This window comes from Xiphophorus hellerii, chromosome 2, assembly GCF_003331165.1.
Source record: "Xiphophorus hellerii strain 12219 chromosome 2, Xiphophorus_hellerii-4.1, whole genome shotgun sequence".
NCBI lineage: Eukaryota > Metazoa > Chordata > Actinopteri > Cyprinodontiformes > Poeciliidae > Xiphophorus > Xiphophorus hellerii.
In genome coordinates, this window is record NC_045673.1 from 13444608 (window position 1) to 13468084 (window position 23477).

General features: G+C 40.7%; 1 protein-coding gene across 1 annotated transcript in view; it reads left to right on the plus strand.

The window, feature by feature from the left end:
- Positions 1-1849: 1849 nt before the first annotated feature.
- LOC116729465 (nuclear factor of activated T-cells 5) overlaps positions 1850-23477 on the plus strand; it is a 29175-nt gene continuing 7547 nt past the window's right edge. Inside the window, 14 exon segments of the mRNA XM_075074338.1 lie at positions 1850-2199; positions 10557-10685; positions 14917-15532; positions 15670-15853; positions 16683-16873; positions 16966-17138; positions 17242-17376; positions 17495-17547; positions 17947-18079; positions 21136-21317; positions 21404-21811; positions 21814-21999; positions 22088-22792; positions 22794-23477. Coding sequence (XP_074930439.1) covers positions 2127-2199; positions 10557-10685; positions 14917-15532; positions 15670-15853; positions 16683-16873; positions 16966-17138; positions 17242-17376; positions 17495-17547; positions 17947-18079; positions 21136-21317; positions 21404-21811; positions 21814-21999; positions 22088-22792; positions 22794-23477 — 3852 coding nt within the window. The 5' untranslated portion in view covers positions 1850-2126.

The following is a 23477-nucleotide window of genomic DNA, read 5'->3' on the forward strand; positions in this document are numbered from 1 at the left end:
TGCTCAAGCTTTCCACAGACACGGCGCTGTTTCGCGGACAAGCACAATAACAGCTACAAAGAGAGCTGCTCTGGGAGATTAAAAAAGCTATCAGAAAAATGCTCACCCGGCACTTCCGCAACAACACGCTGACGACAGCCGAAGTGCCTTCTGGGATATTGAGGAAATTAATCCTGTGCCGCATGCGTCGTAAAAATCCAATTTCATGCGGACACAAATGTGTCAGAAGTGCATGGAGTTAAATTTGTTTCACAATTATTCAGTCACAAAACCCTAATATCAAATAAAAAGAAAATTGTGATCAAAAATTTTAACGTCAAATAAAAACACAATTAAAATTAAAATCTTTACAAATAACTTTTTCACTTCGTGAGACAAAAGTTAGTGATTTAAAAAAGTTAAAGTTTTGATCACAATTTTTTTTTATTTGACATTAAACGTTTTGATCACAATTTTATTTAAATTTTTTGACATTAGGTTTTTTGATTGAATAATTGTGAAACAAATTTAACTCCATACTTTTTGTCCGATGACAGATGGATATAACCTGTAACCATAAAATGATAAGCAGATATTGATGATAGATGAAAGGAATAATAATGTATTTTTTGTTTTCTTGTTGTTTTTTGTTTGTTTGTTTGTTTGTTTTTTGTTTGTTTGTTTATTTAAGTGCATTGGATCATACTACAAAAAAATTAACTTTCAACAAGAATCATGAATGGTAAGCAAACAAAGATGAAGCAGTAAAGCTAATATCACCATGGTGGCAGTTCAATCAAAATAAAATTGAAATCAGACATTAAATTAACTTCGCATGTAAGTAACATGCTTTCACAACTTTGAACTTGGTTCTTGGCTGATGGCCTCACCCTGAACAGGACCTCTTCAGTTCCTTTGTATGCAAAACCAGCTGCATCCACCTGTTCCTGCTGCTTTACCTGCCTGTTAACCACACTATTCTCCTGTCACAGGTGGCCTGCCTGACTGGGACGTTCACAATGTGAATTGAACATTTATTGAACTTGGAAGTTCAAAAAAATGGACTTGCAAGTTCATTTATTGAACATCATCTTTACACACAAAAAAGGGAAAAGGAAATTCTGAATTATTTACATGATAATCTATGAAATAACATATTATTTGGATAGGTATAGGTCCTGGGTCTAAGTATGTGCTATTTTAGCCTTCATGGCACACCCAAAAACACTTTAATGTAATTTATTGCTTATCTCTAAGAAAAGCAGGGGGTCACAAACTTCTGTTTCATACTTTTTGAAATAAAACCTAGCATTGATTGGCTAACCTGACCTTCAAACAAATTGTTTTGCCTGATCAAAGTCAGTCCTGCACCATCGCGTTTAACTGATATATACCTGACAGATTAAATTAATCCGTGCTGTTGATTTTGTGATTTATGAATAAGATATTATGAGCTCTTTAGTTTAAGGCAGTGATGCACTGAGGCAGTGGGCGGGCTAAAACTGATCCTTGTTTTAATGAATGGTCAGAAGCTGACTGGCTTAAACAGGTCAACCAATCAGATGTTACGGTTTATTTGACAGGAAGCAGTGGCAGCTTGAATGTTCTCCTGGTGTGCTGCAGCTCAGCAACTGTATAAAAAGGTAAGGAAATAATTAAGATTTTCACTGTTAATTTGATTTTCATGTATTTGCCAAATTAACGCATTCAAAGAATTATGAACTTTAATTTATTTACCTAGATTTTATACAATGACTTATTTAATATAGATGCTCGGTTTTGTAAATATGCGCTTTTGGCCTTTGATGGGAAGCTGTAGTTCTCTTATTGCAGCCACAGCGCATGCGCCACACTCTTTGGTAGGCGGGGCTGCTGGATGGGCCGACCAACAGTAGTCAAGTGTGTGTTTGTGTGTGTTCGTTGGGCGAAACGTGTCTATCAGCAAAGACACACACATTCATAAGCGTGAGACCTTGTAGATAACGGGATTTTTTTCAGGAATTGGAAGTTTTATATTGGTTTCTCTGAAGTAGTTTCGATGCTATACTATGTACAGCACGGAATTTGGCCTTTGAAGCGCAGGATTTATCCGACTCCGTTTCCACTGAAGACTCTCCGCTCCTCCTCCCCCTCGATGAAGCGCTGCGATGCCCTCTGATTTTATATCCCTCCTTAGCTCGGATATTGATCTCAATTCCCCTAAATCTCTATACTCTAAAGGTAAGTTCTTAGTAGAGAAAGGCTTCTGTGGAGTCTCGGCTCCGATTGTGTGTGTGTGATCGGCAGCCAAAATGAATGTCTTAACGGCTCATGTTAAGCTGCTAGCTAGCTGTGGTTAGCTTCTTTTCTGCTCTTAGCAAGACGAGCTAACACAGTTGTCAGTGTGGTGGGCTGGAGAGCAACAACCTGTTTGCCACATGCGTAGAAAAACATCTTAATCTGCTGGGGTCGATTGAAGTCAGTAAGATATTATCGTCATGCTAACATTTAGGTGCCAGCTAGTTGTTCGCATCATGATGGAGCTAACGTAAAGCTACGTGAGGTCGATTTGCTGTAACTACATTGTTCAGCGGTTTAAGGTACTTAAGTCCTGCTCGGATTCTGCACACAGCATATGTGTGTGTGGGCGTGCGCGCGTGTGTGTGGGCGTGCTGGTATGTACATTCAACACTGAATGGTGTGCAAGGCATTAAAGCACTCCTGTGTATTCCTATAATTTCTGTTTAACGTGACAGACAGCCCCTCTTTTGTTTTGGTTTGCTCGGTGGAGCCGACCCAGAGTTATCCTCCTCCACATTCTCCAGTTTCAATGAAAGTATGAAGTTGATGGCCCCTCCAGGGTGCGTATAAAGCTGCCCGCCGGAGTTGAAATGTAATCTGCCTCTTAATACTGGTGCACACGTGTCAGCCAACTGCTCTGTTATTATTAGGAGGGCGTAGCTGGACGATGAAGACCAACACTCTTCATCATGTCTTTGTGCGATTAGCTTGGTATGTAGCTCAGTGTCGATCGGCATTTAGCTCAAGTTTTATTTCCAGGTCTTTGTGTTGTGTCAATTGTCTCAAAACTTGTATCAAGAGAAATTATATGAATTAATTTCTGGAAAATGGCTACTCTTCTGCTGTAGCATATTCAAAATAAAGACCTGGATTATTTTCGTTATCAGGGGGGAATTTTATTGAAATTAGCATATTTTGATCCAGAGATGATTGAAAGTCTTATTGCTCTAATAGGTTAATTCATATTTTAACTTGCTAATCGGACTGATTTTTAAAGCAATAACTAAAGGTAGCTTTCCTTTTCAACAAACACAAAGGGAAAATTTAAAAATGTTTTTTCAGCACAGGACATATTAAAATGTCAGAATTTTTTTTAACAGTGCTGTCTTCCCTACACCTACACCAAGCCTCTCTAGATATTTCGGATAAGCACTTATGCTACCTAGAAGTGCTAGGTAGTGATATTTTAAAAAATATCACAAGGTCATAAGTAAGGATGCTAGATAGTGAGAATAGTACTAAACAACTAGGCTCAAATCAAGAATGTGAATTTAAAAGCTTTACTTAAGGCTTTACTTTGCCAGATTCTGAGTTGTGTTCTGAGCCATTATTTGTCAGATACTTTTTTACAGCTGAGGAATACAACTCGGATGGAGTACAATAAGACAATGGTCAGACATAGAGCCCCTTCTAGCTAAAAGGGTTTCGACCTTATATGTTTGAGCAAGATCTACTTAGACTATAATGGATGCTAACATGGATCCCGAGGCTGAAATAAACCGTACTCCATTCTGTAAAAGCATCTTGTCTGAGTGATGTTCACAGAATGCCGACGTTGGTTTGTCACAAGTGTACATTTTATCCAGTTAAATAACAATCTAAAACAAGAAATAGTTGAGACTCTGACTCTGGCAAGCAAAGTCTGGCAGTCTCTCTCTGTTTGATGGAAAACTGCTGTTGCAACCAAGGTAGTTGCTTGCCACAACAGCCAACTTATATCTAAAAGAAAGTTGGCCTTGGCAGCTCGAGTTTGTGGTGTAGTGAATGACATATATGCTGCACAAGGGATCAAAAACATACCAGAATCACTCTGGTGCAACATCTGAGGAGAAATGCTTCTCTACATTAAAGTTTATTGGGTGGGGTGTGCTCAGAAGGAACAGGTCACTGGACTTGGAGGAGGGTGGTGTGAACTGTTAGAGTAAAAGTAACAGAATGTTTTTGACATGTGTCATGGCCTATTATTAAGAACAGAAGACGTATGACACAAAGATTGAGATGCGGTATCTTCTTTTGAATCACAGTGTAATTTTATGAGTTTCTATTACACTTTAATCCCAGTTAGATATTAGTGAAGAATGTCAGACTGTTATTCTTGAGAGGCTTTGATGTTAATTTATTAGACTACCACACTGCTGCCTTTCCTGTCTGTTGATTATTGAAGTAGGACCACTGCTTTACAGCATCATGACTTGCAAATATAAAAGCAATGAGGAGATTGGCAACTATTTTCTCTGCACCTGCGCCGCAATTAGTTTTTGAATTGAACAAATTGGTTTGACAAATAACCTGAGATATTGGTTGATCATAAAGGGGCAATAAAAGAGCCAGAATGTGTCACACAAAATGACAAAACTGGTTTGCAGGAACAATTTATAAATAAAGGCTATGCTTATAGTGTGACGTATTTGCTAAGAGTTGTCTGTTGAGTCAGTCAAAATTTGCGGTTTTTAGCAACTGGTTTATCCCTGTGGACTCTAGTTCTTAAATATTGTTTTGCAATTCCACACATTGAAGAACTTAAACATTTATATGACAGTTTAACATTTTAAATTAATTTAACAAAAGCTAATTAATGCTAACTCAATCAAAGTAAGATTTGGGTATGTGCAAGCAACAATAATTTAATAAAACTTTAAAATGAGCTAATAAAAATATACTTTAAAGACCAAATGGTGTGTTTTTCAGTAAGACTTTCAAATTTGCTTTTTTGTTTCATATCTAATGTTGAATTGTTAAATCACAAGTGATCACAGTTTTGTTCTTTTACCCATTCAGTAATGTTGGAGTTGCAGGTTTTTTAGACTTTTAGTCTGCCATTCAGTTAAAAAAGCCACAAAAAAGTATTCAGTGTATCTTCTGTAAGATAAGATAATTATTTTTAGTACAACACACATGATGCTGTTTAGTTTTTAACATTTGTGTGTTCTTACAAAGTGCTTTGCTTGTATATGTTCATGTAGTTTTCAGACTGAAAACTGCTGGACTTCAATCTGTTTTCATATTTCCCTGCAAATCTCTTTGCTGATTTGTTGGACTTATTCATTCAACGTTAAACATTCAGCATCACAGTGAATGTTCTCACACTATAAAACCATTACAACTTCCACAAACTATCTCCTCACTGCTCATCTCTGAAATAATGGGATGCCTCTTTGTAAAACTGCTGCTTCCAAAAAAGTAAAATAATTCTATTGTCTTGTTTTTTTTTAGAAAACATTTACCGATATTTCAGAAAGCAGTCAAAATTTTTGTTCCCTATGAAATAAACCTGCTTTCATAAACCCCCACTGTGATGGCTCAGAGCTGCTACCTTAAGCCTGTCCCAGATTTTGTCATCACTTAAAACCTTGGTGTTGTTACCCAACAAAACTTGAACCTGCCTGCTGGTGCCACATCTGTCCTGGCTTCCATGAGCCAACAGAAAGCTCTGTGACCCTGAAATGTTTAGGTGAGACTGCCATATGGTCACACTCGACAACATAACTGTTTATTTATATCTCAGTAACTGGGTGAGTATCGGAGTGGGAGTACGTGTTGGAATCTAGGTAGCAGAAGTGCTTATCCGAAATATCTAGAGAGAGGCTTGGTGTATGTGTAGGGAAGACAGCTGGCTACGCAGTCCATTTAGACCTTGGTTTGTCTGGGTCTGCTTGGTATTAACTTTTGTTTTTCATTATTTGTTATGTATTTCTGACTCAAAGTGAGACGGATGAAAAAAAATCACATTCAAAACCAGTGAAGAAGCAAACGTGCCTGAAATTCTCTCCGATTTGTGGACTGCAGTTTTTCCTGCCTTTAAAGCTGTTTCACGTTTCCATTTATAGAATACCTACCTCACAAATCAATGTGGCCCCATACTGGTTTAGGCACATTAGGTGCCATAGTGGGACGGGACCATTTTGTGGCTAAAAAATGAGGTAGAAGATGGCCAAAATTACAATGGGTACAAAATAGTGAAATAACAAGCACCTATAAATATCATAGCAGCCTACGTATGATATTTATAAATTGATTGTTTTACAATCAATTTAGAAACCAGCCAACACCAGATTGTCAGTAAACATCTGTACAGATTTCCCAGTAGTCGATCCAATGATGATGTATTTTTTTAGTGGTATGTCTAGATTCAAGGATGGATGTTCTGACCCAGCTTTGTGCTCAGCTTTTTAGCACATTGTCAATACTATTCTGTTACAGCAACAAATGATCACTTGGTCTGTTTTTTTTTTTCTTTTCTTTTTTTTTTTTATTGTAGATGAAAAGTCTTTGGTTCAAGCTGGCCGACTACTCAGTGAAGTTTTCTTTACCATTAGATTTGAAAAAGATCTTCATGGAGTTTATCTCCATTTTTCTTTTGAGTTTTGCTTACCAACACAATGATATATATGGTGGACTGTTCACTCAACGTAATGTCCACATTGGCAGTAATAATCAGTTTCTAAATGTAGAGGCCATCAGTCTGAGAACCCACCCACAACTGGATGTTTGCAGCAGTTAGGCACCAGTGTTGTTTTCTTTCAGCTCTAACAAGACACAGAAGTGTTCAGGTAAAATCATTTGCACTTTTTTTTTACGTAGTCCATCTTGGTGGTAGTTAGAAGTGTGGTTTGTTGACTATTCAGAGAAAATAAAGCGTTTCTCAGTTGTGTTTGTAGAAAAGTGAATCCCTTTTGTAGAAATCTAAGAGATTATAATTTCAAACAATAGAGGATTAAACCTAAAACTGCAGAGTGAATAGAAGGAAGTATATGAAGTAATTAGAGATGAAATGGTTTCCTGTTGACACAAGAGTACAACTGGTTTGTTTTCATTGAGTCTTTTGGTTACAGCTCAGCCTATATAGTTGGTTATTTTAATATTACTTGTAGACAAAAATGGGGTTGATAGCTGTACTGTATTGTTTGTTTAAAAGCAAATAAAAAAACCCAAGGTGAATAGTTAAAAAAATGCTTTCTTTGTAGTTTCTTTTTTTTTTGAGTGCATTGTTTTTTTGCACCCTGACTTGCACTTTTGTTTTGCAAGGCAACTATAACTCTGCACTAAAGTAAATTCTTGCTATGCGTGTATTTATTTTTATTTTTTTAATTTGCAACTAAACATGGCCTTTTGGTTCGTCCTTTCATGTAAGTTCTCCCCAACATAGCCGCAATCCTGCTGCAAAGAATAGAAACCGACTGATGCCCTTGTATCTTGGCAGAACCTCTGAGGCATGCGTAATGTGAGCAGCACATAACTATGAGATGACATAATTTAATTGTTCTCGGTGTAGGTTGAAGTCAAACCTCTGCCTGGGTGACTTTTCTGTTGCAGAGTACTGTTTTGACTGATCTCAATTAAAACTTTACTAGACGGCGTTTTTATTTTCTCTGTTGCAAATTCATTTGAGTAACGTCACCTTTATTTTGGTTTTATTAGAAATATTGTAAAGATAACTGATTTTTAGCACTTTGTGCTGTCACCTCAATGTGACATTTAAATCCATTGTTTTAATGTAAATAAAGTCTTAATAATACGAGGTTCAGAGATTAGGTCAAAAGAGGATTAGATAAAAAATTTTAAACCAATTACATCCAGTATCTATGCTCTCCATCACTATAAATCTGTTATGGTTCAACATTTTACAGACTTTTGTTTGGATTAATCAACGTTTGAAGATGCTACCACTGGTCACCTGATTTAAGTATTGTTATTTATGGACATAAGCAACCCAGTCTGTGATGGTAAATCTCTTTTTGCAGTTTGTCGGTGTCTGCAAGTAGAATTTTGCATGTTGCTCTATATCTGTTATGGCCTGTTCTGTATTTAATACAAGCTGTGCATGTACTGTATATCAGTGGCTTTCAAGACTTTCCTGTTCAACTAGCGATGGTCGGATAGAAAAGCGATGAGATTTGAGGGTTTTCAATTGAGCTTTTTCAATCATAAACCTAAATGGCAAAACTTCTCCTAAACCAGCAGGAACTACCACAAGGATGCTATCATTTCCCCTCAGGACATCTAATGCTTGAAAAAAATTTTCCATAATATGCTGCATTATGGTTAAAATATGTCTGAACTAAATGATTAGGATCGACTAGTATATTCACTTTTTGAATAATAATGATGTTAAATTTTATATCTTAACTGATTTTGAGCATTTTTGGCTTGAAGTTTCTTTATTATACCTAACTCTTTACCTACACTAATCCCAATTGGAATAAATTAATAAGCCTGTTTTGTGTCTTGTATTAATTCCTAATCACACATGTCTGACAATAAAATAAAATGGTGATGTACTTGTGAGCAGAGGACCGGCTTTAACCCAGCGTGGAGTCATTTTGATCAGGAGTCATTTTGATCCTACAACTGATCACAGCATAAACGGCCATTCTGGTCCCTCTCATGTGATGTCCCTCTGTTGTTCCACAGAAGTATATCGAGTTCCTGCTACTGCACATGTTCTGTGCTACAATGAAGATTTTTGTTCCTCTGGCTGCTGCTGCAGCAGACAAATAGCTTCTGTGCATGTTTGAACACACATACAATAGACTTCAGCTTCTCTGTGCCAATGATTATAGTTTAGACTGAGGTCATGTCGGATTGGCAGTTAATCTGTGATGAATGCAGAAACAAATAAAGCTTTTAGTCATTTAAAAATAATTTTATATAGTCATAATATGTTTCAACTAGTTTCACTCATTAAATTTCATTTATTTGTAGTGGTAGCAGACTTGTTAAAATCATTAACAAATCAAGATTTGTTAATGATCCCCAATAAACATTAATAACAATCTGATCTTGATTTCTGGCTTTCAAGCCAAGTGGTCGTCTCATCCTGCCCTGTTATAATGGTGTTTACCTAGAGTCCAAACATTAGCAGGCGAGCTTGATAAAACATGGAGTCAGCTTTCATTTTTAAAACATTCATATTTTCCTGCGTCTGAACTGTGTGGATCTTTGTGTGAATATGACTGGTGATGTGTCCGTCATTTACGTCACAGAAGTGTGAGATCAAGTCTCCTGTCAGCGCTCAGATGTTGCTGGTGCCAAGTGTCAGATGACTACTACACATGTTGCCCGCTCCCAACGGGCGGCTGAAATATCCATGTCATAGTGTTGATCGGTGCCTGTTTCTTAGCAACCGAATTGCCGACTGATGTGTTTATCAGCCAGTAAATGTAGTTTAATCCCATGTTATTGCAGAGGTTGGACATTTCAACTAGGAATTATACTCGAATCAAATATCGTTGTGTTTCTTCTGCTGTTGTTGCACTGCAGGAGGCTAGCTTAGTTTATCAGTGTTGCGTTAGTGTTATCTGCAGGGTTTCTATTTCAATAATAGGATCCACAGGGTTCTCTCAGTTTGCGGTACAGAAAAGTGTGGCGTATGATTCAAGTGTTTTCAGGTATGGATAGAGTGTATGGAAAAATGTTTGCATTCCCAAACTTATTCCCCACAGTTCTGTCCATCCAGTCTTTTGTCCATTTTTTTTTCCTTCTGTCTCCGTCCCTCAGTTTGTCCATCCCATCCATCCAGTCATCTGTCTATCCAAATACGGCAAGTTCCATATTTAAAGAAAGTAACGCGTTTGAAATTCATGCCACAAGTAATTCTAATTATTTGTTTTTTGTAAAAAAAAAAAAAAATTTTTTTTAATGTTTTAAAGTGTGAACTCTGAAGGTTTTAGTCTGCAAAAAGTATGACATTTTGACATATACTGAAATATGTAGGAACCCTTTAAGTTTTGAATTCAGGGTTTCCCCCAGTGTATTATAAGCCTGGCGGAACACCAGGCTGTACTTGTGCCCCCACCAGGCGAAGCATTACTTATTTAAGTCTTTTTAAAATGTTTGCATTTTTAGTTGGTGTACAGGTATTATTCTTCCAATCTTTCAATAACACATAATTATCAACTAATTTTCAAATTCCCTGTCAATTTTAAACATTTGAATAGATGAATGACTGCACTAGCACCCAACCATCGGGCTTTGCAAGTTTTCTGGGGGGAACCTTGGTATTGTACTGATGCTCATCTTGGGAATAAACTGAGTTTGGATTAACTACCAGAAAAGCTAGATGCAGTTAAATTTGTGTCTGTTTTTTTTTTTTTTTTTTAATCTGCAGACATATTTTTTGTGAAAATTGTTTTCAATTGTCTTGTTGATCTTAAACAGTCTTAACCCAAGCCTGCAGTGCATCACCTGAGAGTGCAGCCTTATCGTCTCCAGTTACACAGCTCTATAATGGACATTCTGATGCATGTTTTTCTTTCCACTGAACTAATTCATGTTCTCCTGCTCACCCTTTATGGCAGAGTCAGTATATGACCTCCTCCCCAAAGAGCTCCAGCTTCAGCCGTCGTCCACCCAGACAGACATACCCACCATGAGCCAGAAGAGCGGGGGAGAGGCGGGACCTCCTCCCTCTGCAACGTTGGCCTCAGGTGAGATATCCACCCAGCCAATGAAAAACCCTGATCTGGAATCAGTTTTCCTGTTCCAATCTACTCCCTAAGTCAGCAGGGGCGAAGCAGCAATTATGGCCTTGTGATTGTCTGGGGGGCAATCACAAGGCCCCCCAGACAATTTGGCCCCTTTCATCTGAGGCCAAATTAGTTATGAATAAACCTCTATATTTTAGTGAAGTATTCGTATTTTTAATATGTTTGGTGGTGATGAAGCATCACAAGGCTACTAAGGTACTACTTAAGATTTATTCTTATTAATATTATCCAGTTAAATTAGAAAGTATCTTGAACAATTGTCTTTTCAATTCATCACCTGGGCCTGTTGGGGTTTTTGTTGTTGTTGTTGTTGCTGCTCCACCAGCCTATTACTGTAACTAAACTGTGACATTCTAGGTTTTCTAGCAAAAGACAGAATGTCATGAATAGTTTTTGAGCTGCTGTTTAAAGTCAGAATTTTGGTTATTTTGGTTAGATGATGAAGTCATTATGATATTTAAAACCAAGTTGACGCTTATTCCATGATGCCCGCTATTAAAACCGTTGGGAAGTTATTTCTCCTATAAAAGCTGCTTTCCTTGATTGGTTTACATCTCAGATCGATGGCTGCATTCGTCTTGAATAGAGTTGATGCATGGCACTGCCTTAGCAGCAGCATGGGGAATACTTAGCTTTTGAAGCAGCTGGATTTGCTTTGGATTTACCAGATCATAATACAACTAAAATAATCCATCTTGCCAAACTCAGAGGTCTTGTATATTTGTTCCTGAAACTCAAAGGTTTGAGCCCAGAGGAGTCATGAACTGGTACATAGAGGAGGTTTTAACAATCAACTCTCCACTTCCAGTGGATAGGAAAAAAAATCTACATAACTGTTAACATGATTCAGGTTTTGTGATGTAAAAAGTGAGACTAAGAGATCATTTCATATCTTTTTCCACCATTAAGGTAATTTGTAACCTGTACAACTCAATTGAAATCTTTTTTATTTTTTTGGGAAGTAAAATAAGATGTTTGTATAAGTGTGCACATCCTCTAATACTTTTTTCGAAGCCTCTTTTGATTTTATTACACTGTTTTTGGGTGGGAGTGTATCAGCGTGGTACATCCTGACGTCCTCCTTGCAAACACTTTTCAGATATGCCGGATTGTGGGGGCCATCTGCAGATCCAGAGTCGCTTTAGGGGCAGAGCCTTTCCAAAACTTTGCTCTAACTCTTTATAATACTTTCTTTCGATGGTTTGGATGTTTGCTTTCGTCGATGCGTTAAAAGACGACGTTTCTCTTCATGCTAAGCCTTCTAACAGAAACCAGAACTTTTTGTGTCGGCGATCTTGAAGAGAACCAGACACAAACCACGATGCTGCCACTACCATCTTTCACTGTTTGCGTAGTGTTCTTTTGGGAGACTTCATAATTTGTATTTACAAATTTTGGCCAGAAGTTGATGGGTTTTGTCTAGAAAAAACTTCCAGCTTGCCACCCCAAGGCCCAAACACATGAAGAATACAGGAGATGTAGTATTATTACTGCTACAGGCCAGGGCCTTTCAGAAATGGTCAGAAAAAGAGATACATTGGTTAATTGTAAGCAGAGACACATATTTGGTTATAAGAGGATGTGCACAGTCATGCGACCATGTTATTTGGGTTTTGTTTTACATGATTCCTGACTGCTTTTATTTATTACTGGCTATATCCAACGTAATACCTCTAATGGGTTAAACTTCACAATTTGAGATTTTCACTGAAATATCCTATTCAGTCACTTGAATGCTTGGCCCTTTCAAAAAATGAGCGTAATAGTCTATGGTAATGATATATTTGGGCTTCCGTAAGAAGTATGTCGTAAATTCTCCTCTGTTTCAAACAGAAACTGAAGAATAGATAAAGATCATTGATTTTCCGTTTAGACAGACATCAAATCTTTTTTTTTTTTTTACATCAGCTATAAAGTGCAAGTCTCAGTGACTAATTTACTGCGACTGCTGTTAAGAATAAATTATAACCTGTCGTCCTGTGAATCATTCCAATTGATGCTTACTTTAAAAGCATGGTAACATTTGGAATGAGATGTTCTTTACCATCTCCCTGATTATTATTTTTTTCCGTCTACATTTTAATGCTTCTACTTTTTATTTATTTTTTTGCTCAAAGCTCTATAGACAGTTGAAAGACATAAACAACACAAATGGTAATGAAATGTGTGTTTAGTTTATGATTTCTTTGTTGTAAAAATTCTTCTTGGCAATACATAATAACCACTAAAAGCCTGTTTATGAGGGGCAGTATCTCTCACTAATAAAACGAAACTTGTCATTGTCGGGCTAATGCCATACAGAGTTAACCAGATGAGATTTGGTGGTCCCACATGTCCACTAGTAAGTGCCAAGCACTTGTGCCCCACGATGATGACACTTGGGATGGCCTGTCTGCAGGTCGTCTGCAACCATCTATTGAACACCTGTTAGATCTGCTTGGGTGAACTGGTTCTGCCAGAGTGACCAACAGAAACACATTAGCTGTTTTTGTTTTTAAACCATATGCTAGCTAAGGAATGGGAAGTTGTCCAACATCAGTGTGTGACCAGAATGTAAACGCGGTGCCAGGCTGTTGGGCTTCTTCTACATACTATTGCATCAACTCTTTGTTAAAGGAATGACTTGTTAAATTTCCATTGTGTCTTGTTTTTTTCAAACCCAGTATTGACATCAAACAACAGTTAAAGTGGAATAAGCAGTTTGACTTTATCAAAGAGGGATTGAGAAATTTTCAAGATTTTATTGACATACTTAACTGCTCAATCCTTGCAGATATGGAGCCATTTAAAAGGCCATAAACAGGTTTTCCAACAATGTAAAATTTATTTTACCAAGAATCATAACAAAGAGCTTTTTGTGCTAAGCATACATTAGATGGCTTAGCAGTTCATTAAAGAAATCCTCTGCTCCTGTATATTTTTATTTTATTTTATTTGAATTAAAATAAAATTTTATTTGATCCTTTCTTTTAAATTATCCATTTTTCCTTCCCAACTTTTTGAGTAAACATAAGGTTTTTACTTCCGGTGAAACCGTCAAGTTGCCCCTTGGCAGTCACTCGTTTTGTATCTTCTACAAGCTTTTACCAAACCAGAATAAAAACAGTCTGATTTTAGATCACGGTTTAGGGCTGCCAACATCACCTGCAGCTGTGATGGATCTTCTAACAGAGTCTGATGTAAAGAGCAAACTAACTTGGTCAGCAGTCGTGTCGGAGGGAGCGCTTTTTGTTTTAATGCTACCTTATCACTGTCCTGTCTGGCCTAGCTGGCCCTAAGCAGCGCTGATCAAAAGCATGACTACTGTAATGTCTCACAGATCACCATTAACAAAGTGCACATGCTTCAAGGTGTCTATAAATGGTCGACTTCCAAAGCTACTCCTTCCTTCAGTGTATTCACTCATCCAATTTAGTGATTGACAGAAGATGAGTCTTGAATGATCAGCTCTCTTGTTGCTCATTGGCTGTCTCGTTTTTATTGCAGGAAGTTCCCTCTGAGGCAGGGAGTGTCTGCATATAAAATGGTCTGCAGTTCACTGCTCCATAGGTCAGAGGCTTGTTTATTCTGTCTCCATGGCTACGCTCAGTCCCAACCAAATCTTCCAATTGGCATGCACAAACTCTACTGTTTTTTCTACTTGAATGCACATTGCACAAACTGTGATGTAACCCTGGCAATTCTTTTTTTTTTTTTTTTTTTTTTTTTTTTTTTAATTTGGCGCCACATTTATCCAGCTTGCAAAATTTGGCTGTACAAGAAAGTTTGACCAGGTTTTGTTCTGTTTCTTTCTGGCAATGTGTATGTAACAATTTGTAGCTTGCTTTTGTTTTTGTAAACAAAGCATGTCAGTTTTGTCACATTGATTTTTTTAATTGGGAGGGTTTTTTTTTTTTTTTTTTTTTACAGGAATCAAACAAACAGAGAAAATGAAAAACATTGTGGGACCAATAGTACCCTTCTCAACTTTAACTTCAGATTATTTGATCAATGCTTGGCAACTCTCGCATGCACAGTGAGAGTGTAAAACTGACAAACGGTCTGTTGAAATTAGAGTTGGGAAGAGGGGAAATCAGAACAAATCATGCACAAATTCAGCTGCTTGAATGGGACTGCTAGCCTGCTCTGTGCTGAACATCTGTGCTAACTTGTTCTGTGTGTGCTACTGCAGATGCCACCTCTTGCACCTCCAGCCCCTCTGCCTCTTCCTCCCTGGCCATGGGCCTGTCTACCTCTTCCTCAGACCACCTCGCGGTCTCTCAGCACCTCCACTCCACCGGAGCGGACGGGCCCGGAGCGTCAGAGATGCAGGGCATGGAGGCGGCCGGATCGGCACCCAGCAGAGGCGGCGGCGGAGCGAACTCCACAGGCGGAGATGGAGGGACTGGCGTGCTGTCGGGGCTGGGCGTGCAGCAGCTTCAGAACACGCCGTCAAAGCGGAGGCCCGTGTTGAACATATCGCCGCCACCCGAAGATCTGTTCGACGACAGCCAAATGTCGTGCCAAGAGGAACCCGCCGTCGCCGCGGCGACGTGTCCGGACTCAGAGCACAGCAGCAGCATGTGGGCCGACGACTCCGTGTCCAACTTCAGCATTATCAGCTCCGTCTCGTACAACGACAACACGGAAGTGCCACGCAAATCCAGGAAACGGACCCCTCGCCAGCGACCGGGCCCCAAGCCGACCCCTCCGGAGGACAGCATGGACGTGTTTGATGCAGATAGCGCCAAGGGTCCTCACTTTGTCCTCTCCCAGCTGAGCACAGACAAGACCAGCTCAATTGCAAGGGTGTGGACCATCTTCAAACCTTATTTCTTCATTTGTAATGATGACTTTAGCTTTGATTATTTGTAGCAGTACAATAAAAGCTATTTATTTTTTCTTTCTGTTCTGCAGTAATTGAATCTGTCCTTTTGTCGTGCAGCTCTCTCGATTCAGCAACTGCGGTGAAAGGTGGCTCACTGTCTGCCCAGTTTCCTCAGAGGAGTGACGGGAAGGAGCTGAAGATCCTGGTGCAGCCAGAGACCCAGCACCGAGCCCGGTACCTGACGGAGGGCAGCAGAGGTTCAGTTAAAGATCGCACACAGCAAGGATTCCCCACTGTCAAGGTTTGACCCCAAACATCCTCAGCTAACTGTTAAACCAGAAAGGATTTAAAAAGTGCTTGAACTATTATTCTGAATCACTACTAATGACCATCCTGATGGTAATTCTGTATTTCGGCCATTTGTTTCTGTTAATAATGATGGTTATTGTTTACAGTTTATCAAAGTTTTATTTCTCAGGAAAATAAAATATTAGATAAGATTACAAAAGGTAATTGCTAAAAAAGCTGACAGACAATAGATCACAGTTTTTATTGAGTCTATATAGTACAAGTTTCATTTCAATATTAAAATGCTGAAATGCTTTTCAGTGATATTGTAATTGGTAATGCACTTGTAATGTTGATAAAAAATATTCTTAAAGTTAGGTCAGTATGCATAAAGAATAGATTGATATGAAAACCAATCAAAAACTTTCAAAGTCTTGCAGCTCCAACTTTCTTTTTCAATAGAAAACATGATGTCAGTTAGATGTCAATGCTTTGATATCTAAGAAGATCCCAGGTTAGGAACCACAGGAAAAAATTAAAATGTTGCCTTCAAATTTAAAAAACTGTGAAATATTCTCTTTAGTGTGTTTTTAAAGATTTACATTTATCTTTGGGTTCTCTAAGTGACTCCAATGCCAAAATAATCGAGTTGGTAAAATGTGGATGGCATCATTTAAAAAATGGCTTAAAGAATAAAGTCTTCAGACTTTTCTTATTCAGTTTACTTTTTCTTTTACGTATTTAAATCTAAATCAAACGTCATGGAATATGTAGGAACCTTCTGAAGCTTAGTGTTTCCATTCACTTATTTTCTCTTCTTTTTTTTAATGCTCTGTCCACAGTTGGAAGGCATTAGCGAACCAGTGGTTCTTCAGGTGTTTGTTGCCAACGATGCGGGCAGAGTGAAGCCTCACGGTTTTTATCAGGCGTGTCGGGTAACGGGACGCAACACCACTGCCTGTAAGGAGGTGGACATAGACGGCACAACGGTTATAGAGATCCCTCTGGAACCCAGCAATGACATGACGCTAGCGTAAGAAAAGATGGTTTTATTTCACATGGAGGCTCATAATGTTTATGCGAAGTACGCAGGGCTTATTTCTCCACCTCGTGTTGTGTCTGCAGTGTGGACTGTGTGGGGATTTTGAAGCTGCGTAACGCAGACGTGGAGGCACGAATCGGTGTGGCGGGATCCAAGAAGAAAAGTACACGAGCCAGGCTGGCCTTCAGGGTCAACATCCCCCAACCCGATGGCTCAGTGCTCACCTTGCAGGTCCCCTCATCACCCATCCTCTGCAGTGAGTTGCCAGGCTTTTTTATTTTGGCCAAAAAAATGTTTTTTTTAATTAATTTATGAATATCATCCTAAAATCTTATTTTTTTGACTCCGTCTCCATTCAGCCCAGCCAGCTGGACTCCCAGAGATCCTGAAGAAGAGTCTCCACAGCGGCTCGGTGAAAGGAGGCGAAGAGGTTTTTATAATTGGAAAGAACTTCCTCAAAGGAACTAAAGTCATATTTCAGGAGAACATTGCAGGTACTAAGGACAGTTTATTGGTGTCTCCAGGTCTCGTTTTTCCATTTCTGAGCTTTTCTGTTTGCATTTTAAATGAATGACGAAAAATGAAAAACAGTATTTCCTCTCAACTCCGTAGACGATAATTCCTGGCAAGCTGAGGCGAAGATTGATACGGACCTTTTTCATCAGGTACATGCAAGCTAATAATGCTGGATACAGTGCCTTTGCAAAAGTGTTCATATCCTTGCATTGCAGCCACAAACTTCAATGTGTTTGATGGAAATTTATGTGATAAACCAGCAAAAGGTATCATAAACTTGTGTATTCACCCCCTCTATGTCGGTAATCCTAAATGATCCTGGAAGAAATCTCCCACAAAAAATGCATCAACAATTGTCCTAACTCTTTACAATTATGTGCTTCTTTGTGTTGGACTGTCACATGAAATCCCAACATTGAAGTTTGTGGTTGAACGTACCACAATCAGAAATATGCATGGAGCATGAAAACCCTGCAGGACACATTATGTCTAAATGTTTGCGTCACTCGTGTCCGCCTGACTCTAATGTAGCTGACCTTGTATTCCAGAACCATTTGGTGGTGACCGTTCCTCCGTTCCACAGCCAGTCCATCACCTCTCCTGTGTCTGTGGGGATTTTTGTGATGACCAATGCTGGTCGATCACATGAGGCCCAGGCTTTCACCTACACTCCAGAATCAGGTAGCGCAGCTACAAAGCCATGCAGTTGCCTTTGACATGCTTATATAGTTCATCTTCTCATCTGTCTCTATTCTATCGAATTATTTTTGTAAGATGTGTGGCATGAATTCAACCTAAATATGATCAAAACAATGTAAATGCCACTAAGCGAAAAAAGGAAAATAACGACCTGGGGCCATGTTGCTGTGTTTTCACTCCATTTCTGTTCATTGCTTGTATCTAATAATAGCCATGGGAGTAATTTAATTACGCCTTCAAATATGAATTGGCACCTAAACCCTCTGGATGTGCCAGAATTATGTCCATAAAACCTTACAAAATCCATTTTGAACAGTTTTTAGGCAGATTTCTTTTACTATCAGGCTTTAACAAAGACATACTTTTTCTTCCACTAATTTTAAACGCAGCCATGAAAAATACCAGGACTGATCATTTGACAAGAATGAAGTAAATATTTTAGTATCAACAACAACATTCGACTCAGGCTGCAAGCCAAAAGCCAAATGAACATTGGCGCTGTGTGTGTCAAGTATTTAAAAATGGAAAGGAAAGACATGAATTAGTGATGCACAAATTACAAAGCACGAGTTTAATTAAGTCGGGAGATGAGGAGTGTCTTACATAAGAGCATAAAATAGTTGTGTTGGTTGAAAGACGTGGTTCTGTGGTTGTCTGAATTAATATTATTGATCGTTTTATCTCCAGTGGAGCTGGAGAAATGGGGGAAAAAAATTTCTTACAGAAGCAAAGTGCATAAAGATGCCATTTAGAGTCTATGCATTGATAACTTATATCTACTGTCTGCACACAGTAGTAATTCAGTGAGTTTAAGAGTCTGTGTCATTCTTTAGCTTTTCATAGGTCAATGTTCTCCTGTGTATCAAGCGAAGGAAAACAGTCGGGTACAATAATTGGCAACGGGCAGAAGACTTGCCTTCAAGAAGTTTGCTTTAAAAAACAACAAAAAGCAGGCTGATATACTGAGTAACGCAAAAGAAATGAGAGCTGCTCCAACTCTTCCTCAGAGCGCTTAGTGGAAAAACAGCTGTAGCAAGACCTGAGACGTTTACCCGAGATTAAATTAGATCATGTATATTTTATAAGTTAGATCGCTGAGGCTTATTCTCTTACCCTAGATTTAAACCTTCCTTCTGGGATAAATGATAATACAGCTTTTGGCTTGAGGTTATGTAACAGCTGTAGGGGAATGGAGAGAGAGACAGAGAGAGCAGAGACTAAAAGGCAATGTTAAAGAGAAGCATATGTGAAGGTGAGAGGGGGAGGGTGAAGGTACAGTGAGCTGTTCTCACCTCCACTGGCGCTTTTCATATTGCTGCAGAGCAGAATCTGTTCAGATGCTTTACAACAAAAATAAAAGGACAAACTCTTAATTTGGTTCCACAAATCATTTTAAATTAGTTTACAATGAGCTAATAATGATACAAGTGATTAAACAGCATCTTATATGAACTGGTCATAAGATAGCCAGATGCTTTCTATGGTTGTCTATTGTCATGCATGTAGGCCTGTCGCGATAAACGATAAATCGATTAATCGTACGATAAATTAAAACTATCGACGTCATTTTAATTATCGGCATTATCGTCTCTTCCGGCCTTTTTCACTTTCTGTTAATGACACTGAATGAAAAAAGGCTCAACTCGGTGCTCTCCACTGACCCTCCCTTCCTCATATCCTCAGTGTAAAGCCCAGCGCAGACTACACGATCTTAGAGCTGTCGGCTGATTGTCGGCCCATTTTTAAAACCTGACAGTCCACACATTAGCCGACAGAAATCCTTGGTATAACGGTTCGATCGGGTTCGTTCCTGCCGTGTGGTGTCCAACAATGGGCACAAAATAATGGCTACAAGTTCAGTTAACTAATTTTAAAACCAGGTATTAATCAATGCTTTACTACAATCTACCTGCAATGCATGTGGCTAGTGTCAGCGTAAAGTCCTGACTGAATGAAAATCATTAGAACCTATTTACGTCACGTTAACGAAGAACAGCTGAAAAGTTACCGGGTTTATCAACTGCGGTAGCAATTTCGCTCCAACTCCTCCTCTTGTCATTTCTATATTCTTTGCATGTTGAATAAACATTAATGTTGTTTCCACATATCATCTCCAATGTCTGCTGGACTTCGGGTTGCACCGTGTCAGCTGTTTGGGATTCCCCTCTGTAATTTCCCCTCAGAAAACACGGAGGAGAATCCGCGCTTTCTGATTGGCTGCCTGTCACATTCAACAGGCTGCGTTAAGCTCCCAGTCGGGGAAAAACCCCTGATTTAGATCGGAGCGGCAACGATGATCTACCGTAACACACCACACAATCTTAGAAAGATCAACGTTTTAAGATTGTTGTAAGGGGAAAAATAGGAGCAAAAAATCATGTAGTGTGAACTATTGCATCAGGTAGTCGATGTGCCCATCTTCTCTATTTAAATCTAATTATTACTGAAGGGCAACATAATATACAGACTTCATCATCTGCACTCTTTTGATTGAATGCAGTATTTATTTCCACTTTTACTTTATGTTGTTTAGTGTTTTTTTTCAAGTGCGTTTTTTGTTAATGGAGACTGAGAATCCATTTTATTTTCGTTTTTGGTTGTTTTGTTTATTTTGTTTATCAGCTTATGTGTTGCTGTCTGATGGAGAAGTATGAAGGGGAAGCTAAACTATGCGCAGTATTTTACAATTAAAAATCTAAAAAGTGTGGTGTGCTTTTTTTTTTTAATCCCTTCACAGAACAGCTGTATTTATGTTGAGATTAACTTACACACACAATTCACTACAATTTTATTTAGAAGTATCTGACTGAAAAAATCAAGCCACACTTTTCAAATTTTTATTTTTTAAATTACAGATAAACTTGATATATATATATATATATATATATATATATATATATTTATTTATTTTTTCCCACTTTTCAGCTATGCCTTTGTGTTGATCTGTCACATAAAATCAACAATAAAATGAACTGAAATATGTGATGGTGTCCGGAGATTGAAAACTTCCTCTAAGCTCTGTTTTCGCTCCTCGGCAGATAATTCAAGCGGCCAGGCGGTCAAAACAGAAGGAACATCGCTGGTCAACACCTGCATCTTTGACGGTCAGATCAAATCCGTGTCCTCGGAGCAGAGCGACTGCTCTGGTCAGCCTTCCAAACGGCAGGAGGACACACCCATGGAGGTCTCCAGCAACCCTCAACCCACAGATGTTTTCAAAGTAAAACATTTTTCTGTTTAAACATTTATCTTATCTCAATCAGGGTCACAGTTGGTGATAACTTTCCCTGCGCTCTCTCCACTTAGCCGTCCCCAGACCCTCTGATCTCAGTGCAGCAGACTCTGGAGCTCAACTCGAGCCCGCATCCAGGAGGGGAGGCTTTCGAGAGCCCGATGCCCCTGCAGCCTGAAGACGTTGAGCTACCCCAGGCGCCCCCCGTCTTTCCCAGCCTGGAGTCTCTCAGCACCATCCAAAAGCAAGAGATCTCTTCCACCACATCCTTTCCCGTGTCGGGAGACACCACCATCCCCCCGGTGACGCCAGAAGTCCCCCAGCAGTTCCTCAGAGACCCTCAAGAAAGCCTTTCTCCGGAGAGCTCCGATAACGGCGGGACCATCGTGGTCGTAGCCATGCCTCAGATGGCGGCTCCCGCTCAGCCGCCGCCGCAGCAGACGCAGGTTGCCCTGTTTCCCCAGGAAGGCGTGGCCCAAGTTGGAGCGGGCAGGTGAGGGAGCTGCAGGCTGGAGGCACCACCACCCTGGAGCAGGTGCTGGAGGTGGCGGTGGCGCAGCAGCAGCTCAACTCCGTGCTCTACAACCCGACGGCGTCGGCAGAGTCCTTACAGCAGCACGTCCAGGAGAACATGAACAGCCTGCGGTTGGGCAACTCCGATAGCCTCCCTGTCGGCACGGCAACAGATACAAATGCAGCAACAGCAGCAGCAGCAACAGATACAAATGCAGCAGCAGCAACAGATACAAATGCAGCAGCAGCAGCAACAGATACAAATGCAGCAGCAGCAGCAACAACAGATACAAATGCAGCAGCATCAGCAACAAATACAGCAGCAGTTCCAGCAACAGCAACAAATCCTTGAAAACCTGCAGCAACAGCAGCAGCAACAACAGCAGCAGCTGCAGCAGCAGGTCCTCAGCAACATGCAGATCCAGCAGCAGCTCATGCTGCAGCCTCAAGACCAACAGCAGCTGCAGCAGCAGCAGCAGATGATGGAGAATATCCAGCAGCAGCAGCTGCAGCAGAATCAGCAACAGCAGGTCCTGAACAACATCCAGCTCCAGGATCAGCAGCAGCAGAACCAGATCCTGAGCAATCTGCAGCAGCAGCAGGAGCAGCAGGTCCTGGAAAAGCTGCAGCAGCAGCTGCAAGCCGAGCTGCTGCAGCCCCAGATTCACTCCTCCCCCCAGGCGCAGCAGCCCGTCTCCCTGCTGCAGCAGGCGGGAGAGCTGCTCACCATCCAGACCAGCTTCCCGACGCCACCGCCATCCCACACGTCTCCGCCACAGCAACTCTTCCAGTCGCCGCAGCCGCTGGCCGAGACCCAGAGCTCCCAGCAGCAGGTGCAGGCCGCCCTGCTCCAGAACACGCTGACCGTTCTCTCCGGCGGCGGCCTCGGGTCCGAGCAGCAGCCCACGGGGTCGACCATATTCCTGTCCACCAACCCTCAGCCGCAGCAAGCCCCAGCAGCAGCCCCAGCTGGCCTTCATCTCTTCCATGGAGACGTCATCCAGCCAGCCCCAGCCCGTTTCCATGTTCCAGAACCAGCCTCCGACCCAGCTGTCCCAGCCAATGGAGCAGCAGCAATCCCCGCAGCAGAACCAGCAGCCGCCGCAGCAGCTCCCGCTGGGCCAGCAGGGCACCTTGTTCCAGAGCATCCCAAACCACTCGCAGGCCAACGCCGTCTCCCAGAACCAGATCTCTCAGCCCCAGCAGACTGGCCTGCTCCTCTGCACTTCGGATCTACTGTTCACCACCCCGGCTCAAGCCGCGCCCCCCATCCCAGGCATTAGCGTTGGAATTCCCCAACCGGACGCAGCCGAGCCCATGTCGTTCCAAGTTCAGAGCTCCTCTGGCAGCAACGCCGCCCCTGCCGCAAACCAACAGCAGAGCCTGTTCCAGGAGCAGCAGCCCATGCAGGTGACCCCGAGCCCCAGCCAGGTTCCCAACAGTCAGCCGGTGAAGTTGTTCATCCCGCAGACGTCCCTGTCAGGGCTGCAGGGGACCATTGGTTCCCAGGACCTCAACACCGAGGCGGCAGCTCCGACTGCAACCATCTTTGTGGTGCAGGGTGGCGTTGGCGTGGTCGCCAGCCCGGGCCAGCAGCCGCCAGAGCAGCTGTTCCAGACCGCAGTGGGTGGCACC